Consider the following 7,642-nt stretch of genomic DNA (forward strand, 5'->3'; position numbering starts at 1 on the left):
TGCAAATTGTATAAATTCAATACAAATAGATAATATAAATGTATCATTAGAAGGAATATATATTTTTATTTTTTTAATAAAACCTGGTTACTCACTCACTGAAATCACTCGTGTGATTAGTGATAGTTTATTTTACATATTTGAACAACTGTGCATCGTTTCCATATTTCAATCTCATCAATAAAGATTTTTAGAATAGGTTGAGTATAAATATAAAATCAGTGGATAAATTAAAAAATAAATATTTTATACATTTTATGGTATAACTATAAAATTATAAATTTAAAAACTTTGTAAAATAAAAAATAATGAAGAGGACTTAAATTAATATCTATTTTATAATTTTCATTTATTTTTTTAAATAGATATTAATTGAAAATTACTATACCTAATTAACTGTCTCATGTCTGGATAGGTAAAGGATATACTATGTAAGTATCTACCTATTTTCCAGTACTGCTATTGAATTATAATTCCTACCAAAATGCTCTCTAACAATTTCAAAAATGCTGTTTGATATCAATAACATCGATGACTGATGGTGCTTCCACCGGCCGACTGAGCAGTACGATGACAACGCACAGGACCGATCATCTATGGCATCGATGCGTTGCTGTCGTTATTGTCGTCCCGATGCCATTTAGTTATTATATTATATTATTATTCGTGTTGTACTCGGTGTACACAGTACATTAATATTATTATTCGCTGTTCGTATTTTTTACACCATACAATTATAATATTATATAGTGCGTCAACGCGGTTTGGCGGATATTTTATATTATTTTGTTCGATATTCTTATTAGCCGGTTCGATTATTATATTATTACAAGCCGGGTGTAAATTATCGCGTTAAAACTTACATTATTGTTATAATATAGTTCATGGACAATATGGCTCAACGGTGATCCGGTTTTGATACGTTTCGGGTGTACTTTCCTGTCGCTGATCAGGTCAGACTTCATTCTATATTTGTTATGTATATATTTATTATGTTATTAAATCACTAAATATGTAGTAGTATTAAACATTAATATATTATATTACATTAGAGTGGATCGACCCGGTAAGGACTATTTGTAATATTATTATTATTATTTTATATATGTGCTTACGGAATACAGCCCATTATTATTAAAATATTATACTGCACGTATTATATTATTCAATTAGACAACGAATAAAACCGCCGTACACACGTGTGGATATACGCGTTTACAAATGCATTACACATTTACAAAATATGAATATTCTATGATTGTATGATGGCATTAATTTAATATTTATCAAGCAAAATATTGAACTATCGGTTCACGATTCAACCATAGTATTTTATATTAAATACGTTGACATCTGTTGTTCTGTGTTTGCGATGACATACGTCGACATTTCTAAACTTGATATGTAAAACTTTAACAATATATCTCGACCAGATTAACTCAAAAATTCAAAATAAAAAAAAATAAGAGTATTACATAATTATTACGATTATTTAAGGTAATACACATTACACATTAATCATTGATTTGTATAATAATAATAATTATTATTATTTTTAAGTTTTGTCACATTAAAGAAATACTTAGGGTATATCTTTAATCGTGAGTTTTGTATACAGTATGTCCCAAAAATCCCGCATCACCACTAATATCTCCATAGAAAATCAATATATTTAAACGCGGTTTTTTTTTTTAAAGTACTAAATATAGAAATTCTGATTGAATGGCATAAAATTTAAAAATTGTCAAAAAAATGTTAATGCATTTAAGAATTTTAAAGTTTTAAGATAGGCATTTTGTTGAACACATTTTTTAAACAGTTCAAAAAGAAAAAATATTAAAATTCAATAAAAATTGACCAAGTTAGAGCAAGTTATGTTTTTGAATAATTGTAATAAAAAGATCAATTTTGTTTCACATTTCAATAATTAAATATTTATTTCAGCATGACAATACTTTTACATACCTAATTAAAGTTTTGATTTGAATAGAAATAAAAATAAGCCGTGTCTTATAGTTTGCTGAGCACCGAAAGTGGGTTACTCATTTTAAGTATTTTAATTATATTCCACGTATATTCAATATAAATTTGTATCTCTAGTGCGCACGTTACGGTGACAATTTTGTGATCTGCGTTTTGCGTTACACGCTAACGCACGGGCGTGATTGTATTAAGCGTTGACTACCTCTGTGAGGTGAATCGAAAATCGTAGTGACCGTTAAACAAGCATTGTGAGACCTGTGGTTTCATCGAACCGAAGTGCTGGATGGTACGGTAGCGTGAGACAGTTTTTTTTATTGACATATTTAATTTATTAGCAATTATATTAATACCTATAAACAATAGTACCTATCAATGGATCTAAATCTAATGATTTCTTTGCCTAAAAACAGTTATTTTTTACATGCCATTATTTTTTTGTTTCAATTTAAAATATCAACTATGAGTTATTAAATATAAATAAATAATACAAACTAATATGAATCAATCAATATTGTAGTAACACTGGAAGATGTGATTGTGTATGTTATACTGTGTATAATATACTTAGTATTATGTTGTTTTTAAAAAAATGTATATTTTCAGTTATAACGATGTGTGTGTATTTAATAAATAAATTAATATCAATTATTTTATTATTTATTTAATTTGTTAAAACACAACAAATATTTTATTTAGATGCAGCAGCTAATTGTTTCATTCGGTTTAATGCACTACCGGACTTAAACCATTGGATTTGTTGTTCGTTGAATGTATGAGTAAGTGTTATCTCGTCACAACTCCCATCAGTATGGCGCAAAATACATTTTAATGGTACTCCAGGAGTGAATTGATCAAGTCCGACCAAAGACACTTTATCAGTTGGTTGAACTTTATCATAATCCTTACTATCGGCAAATGTCAAAGCTAATACTCCTTGTTTTTTCAAATTGGTTTCATGAATACGGGCAAAAGATTTGACAATGATCGCGTGTCCTCCCAAATGACGTGGTTCTAAAGCGGCATGTTCTCTGCTACTTCCTTCGCCATAGTTTTCATCACCAAATACTACCCACGATATACCTTTAGCTTTGTATGCTCTGGCTGTGTCCGGAACTGCACCCCATTCTCCAGTACATTGGTTTTGTACCTTATTCATTTCATTATTTTCTGAATTGGTTGCACTAGAATAATAAATAAAATAATTGTATTTTATCTATTTTGATAAGAACAAAGTTATAATAACTTACGTTAAGAACATGTTATTTGATATATTGTCCAAATGACCTCGGTATTTTAACCATGGGCCGGCCGCAGAAATGTGATCAGTTGTACATTTTCCTTTCACTTTAATAAGTATTGTAAGATCTTCCAAATCTTTTCCATCCCAAACTTTAAATGGTTCTAATAATTGGAGACGATTGGATTTTGGGTCTACTACCACACTCACAGCTGATCCATCAGCAGGTGGAGCTTGGTAAGTATCTTGACCGGGATCAAATCCTTTTGCGGGTAATTCATCACCCAATGGATTACTTAATTTAAATTCTTTACCATCAGCTCCCTTGATTGAATCTTTTGTGGGATCAAAGTCCAAACGCGCTTCAATGGCTAAAGCAGTAACTAGCTCTGGAGAGGTGACAAAGGCATGAGTTGCTGCATTGGCATCATTACGTCCAGTAAAGTTTCTATTGTACGAACTGACAATGGTGTTCTTTTCACCCTTTTTGACATCTTTACGATCCCATTGACCAATACATGGACCGCAAGCATTAGCTAATACAGTACCACCAAATTCTCTCAATATTTGTGCAATTCCATCTCTTTCAATTGTTGCCCTAATTTGTTCAGAACCAGGAGTAACATTAAATGGAATTTTTGATTTACGCCCGTGAGCTAAGGCTTCTTTTGCAATTGTAGCACATCTCGACATGTCTTCATAACTTGAATTAGTGCAGCTTCCAATAAGACCAACTTTGATTTCCACAGGCCAATCATTTTTCTTGGCATTGTTTCCTAGTTTTGAAATAGGATGTGCAAGATCAGGTGTGAAGGGTCCATTAACATGAGGCTCCAGTGTTGTCAAATCAATTTCAATTAACTGATCATAATGACTGCTATTATCAGGAGTCAATAATGACTTACTGTACTTGGCTGCTTCTTCAGCGATATCAGCACGACATGTAGCTTTTAAATAATCTGCCATTCGGTGATTAAATGGGAACAATGAAGTAGTAGCTCCAATTTCTGCACCCATATTACAGATGGTACCCATACCTGTGCATGATATGTTATCTACTCCAGGTCCGTGATATTCAATTATTGCACCAGTACCTCCTTTGACAGTCAAAATATCTGCAACTTTAAGTATTACATCTTTTGATGTAGTCCAACCAGACATCTTTCCTGTTAAATGAACACCAATAACTTTAGGACATTTTAGTTCCCAAGGAATATCAGCCATCACATCAACAGCGTCTGCACCACCAACTCCAATACACAAGCCACCAAGTCCACCGCCATTAGGTGTATGGGAGTCAGTACCAATCATCAATAACCCAGGAAAAGCATAGTTTTCCAGAATAATTTGATGAATAATTCCAGATCCTGGGTGCCAAAATCCAACTCCATATTTTGCTCCAGCGGTTTTCAAAAAGTTGTAAACTTCTTCATTCATTTCTTTAGCCCTTTTCAAGTCCTCAACTCCACCTACTTGAGCTTCAATTAAATGATCACAGTGAATCGTGGAAGGAACAGCAACCTTTGGCAAACCTGATGATATAAACTGCAACATAGCCATTTGAGCAGTAGCATCTTGCATTGCCACACGATCCGGCCTTAATTTTAAGTAAGATACACCACGCCTGATATCTTGATTAACAGGATCATCTAAATGAGAATAAAGCACTTTTTCTGCCAAAGACAATGGCTTTCCTAATCTATCGGCAACAATTTTGATACGCTTCTCTAGCGTTTCGTATGGCAGGGGATTGGTGTCAAACTTGCTCATAGCTACTTTGCTTGCACCAAATATGGCCGGAGATGAGTGGAAAAATCTCTGCTGGATTATACCGGATACCAATTTGTATGCCATAGTGTCAAATTCGTCGACTGTTTGCAAACTGAACTGATGATGAATGAAAAACGGATTGGTCTTTGAGCTGAAGGTATGATCGATCGTTCAAACGCGATCGCCACGTAACAATTTAAAAGCAAAAGAGCAAAACAATATTATGAATAAATAATAATACTGATTGTCCTATGCAGTCAGAACGGTTTTTGATAGGGTATCGCTGGTGAACGAATACTAAGTCGCTACTCAGTGATACAAAAAACAAGAACAGAATATGTTATTCGAAATACTTTTGTAATAATGAAACTATTATAATAAACTATGCCTGTGTATTATGAATTTCAAAAACAAACATATTTTAGGTAAGTTGTTAATATTAGTAGCCAGCAGCAATAAATAGTTTATATATCGAAAATACATTTTAATTCAAATATTAAAAAATGATGGTATTAAATAATAAATTAAAATCAAGTTAGAAAATCTCACTCTGCGAACATTCTAAATCCCCGGTTTCTAAATATACCTATTTTAATAAAACAGAATAAACTGTAATTCCGTTTACAATTTAAAAAGATTTTGCAGATAGGTAACCTTTATATTTTAGTAGGTACCTATTTTTTTATATTGGCTTGTATAAATCTGTAATACAAATCACATCACTATGCGACTAAGTTATAATTATTATTTAATTTACAAAGAAAAGTGTTTAAAATTTTAAATCGAAATTAATAAAATACCCTGTGGCCCTGCTTATATCATTGTAAGCATAGGTATCTTCACATCACTGAGTAACTCCCAAGACGCAACAAATCTAGTAGTTGATTTCCCCATCACTTCGAAGTTAGTAAATAAGTTTTAAAATTAATCACAGTATACAAGTTTATTATAAAATAATCTCTTTTTCGTATATTTTTATATTGTAAATACTTTTTCATAAATCCTAATTTCCTTTTCTGCTAAGGGTTAGATGTAATAAAATAAAAAAAGCAAAAATAAAGTATAATATTGAATTTATCACTTTATCAGATAATTAAATTTTAGGTAGGATAAAATCTATTAGTCTCGAGCAAAATAAATGTTGACACAAAATGCAATAAAAATCGTACACAACGCTTAAAGTCTTAATTTTTACGTTCAAGTATAGGAAAGTTTTTCATTATTAAACAGCAATTGTGACGTAAAGTACACACAAAAAAAAACCTGTAATATTGTAATAGGTAAACGCAATAAGTACATACAATAATAATATTTATGTCAAACTATTGAGTAAAGTAAAAATGCTTACATCAACATTACGCGTTATTTGACAGAAAGAATCTAGAATATAATAATGTGGATACATATCTAAGAATCAAAGTATAATATTATATAGGGTGGTTCTCCAAGTATACTAAGCTCTAATTTTTTCTATAGTAATAAATTAATTTAAATTCAGATTTTTGGAATTCTTAATTATACCTGTAACCTATACACTCTTATAAGACATATTTTAAGACACTTGGATTTTTTATTATATTTAAGAGTTGGCTACGTCGATGTACAAATATATTTGTTTTAAATATTTGAAGTCACTGTTTAACTGGAAATAGTTAAGTAGATTATATTTTTATTTAAATGTTGATATATATAATGTGTGTATAATATAAACTGTATATAAATCGTTATTTGAACGAACAATTCTACATTATGTAACTACTAAGGATAAAATTCATAGATAATAAGTTTAAAGATATGGGGCTATGAAGATTTAATATTAATAAATTATCATTTTATGTGAAACTATTATACTATATAAGCCATAAGGACTATTATGTAGGTACCCTATTACTACACAAACTTCAACAACTCAAAAACTATTTTTGTGCATTTTCATTCGACATTTTTAAAATATATATTTATAGTGATGATAATATTTAAAAAAATAAGTTTGTATTGTAACAAGAAACACTCTTTAAATGACATAAAAAAGTATCCGCAATACCATATAGGACATATAAGTACTTGCAACTTTTCCAAAAGTATTAAGTGAAAATAGTTAGTATATGCCTGTTGAATCACTCTGTATAATATCATTATAGATATATAACACAACGTATAATTTCTGTACCTTGGATATAAGAATTGATATTGATGTCGTCATTGTCACAGCAATCGAATAGTATCTACCTATATATTATATTATATACCTACAGTGGTGCCATACAATAATAATAATAGTCATAGACGGGATGTACATATTATTATTATTATATACGTAAGATACGATGCTGTATTGCGCGCAGACATTAGAGCGTTGCTGTCGCTTTTCGCCGTCGCAGCGGTAATTGACAGTTTTTCCTGTTTTCTCGAGAGAATTTAACAACCTGTCAGCAATATTCGGTTTGCAAGAGCGGCGCGTTTCTTGCCGGCACGATGATTATAATGATAATAATAATAATAATAATAATAATAATAATATATACAAGAGCGGGTGATGTAATATTATATATACATATTTAGTCACGTTTACTGTCAACCGGCCACACCACGACCAGAAAAATCGCGCTCGACGACGCGTCGTTATAATGATGATATTATTATGCCGCACCC

The 7,642-nt window shown here is 30.8% G+C and overlaps 1 protein-coding gene across 1 annotated transcript; it reads right to left on the reverse strand.

Annotated features, from left to right (window-relative positions):
* Positions 1 to 2,671: 2,671 nt before the first annotated feature.
* On the reverse strand, positions 2,672 to 5,006 carry LOC132922854 (probable aconitate hydratase, mitochondrial). Its single transcript, XM_060986573.1, has 2 exons — positions 3,231 to 5,006; positions 2,672 to 3,164 (listed from the first exon to the last, which is right to left on the reverse strand). The coding sequence occupies exons 1-2, from the start codon at positions 4,988 to 4,990 to the stop codon at positions 2,672 to 2,674; spliced, it is 2,253 nt and encodes a 750-aa protein (XP_060842556.1). The 5' UTR covers positions 4,991 to 5,006.
* Between the last annotated feature and the right edge of the window lie 2,636 nt (positions 5,007 to 7,642).

The sequence above is a fragment of the Rhopalosiphum padi genome, chromosome 2, assembly GCF_020882245.1.
Source record: "Rhopalosiphum padi isolate XX-2018 chromosome 2, ASM2088224v1, whole genome shotgun sequence".
Classification (NCBI taxonomy): domain Eukaryota; kingdom Metazoa; phylum Arthropoda; class Insecta; order Hemiptera; family Aphididae; genus Rhopalosiphum; species Rhopalosiphum padi.

Bases quoted from the DNA above. Each gene is read 5' to 3' on its own strand.
- LOC132922854 (XM_060986573.1), bottom strand. From the start codon at position 4,990: ATGAGCAAGTTTGACACCAATCCCCTGCCATACGAAACGCTAGAGAAG. The intron at 3,165-3,230 runs GTAAGTTATTAT...TTATTATTCTAG, and splicing joins TCAAATAACATGTTCTTAAC to TGCAACCAATTCAGAAAATA.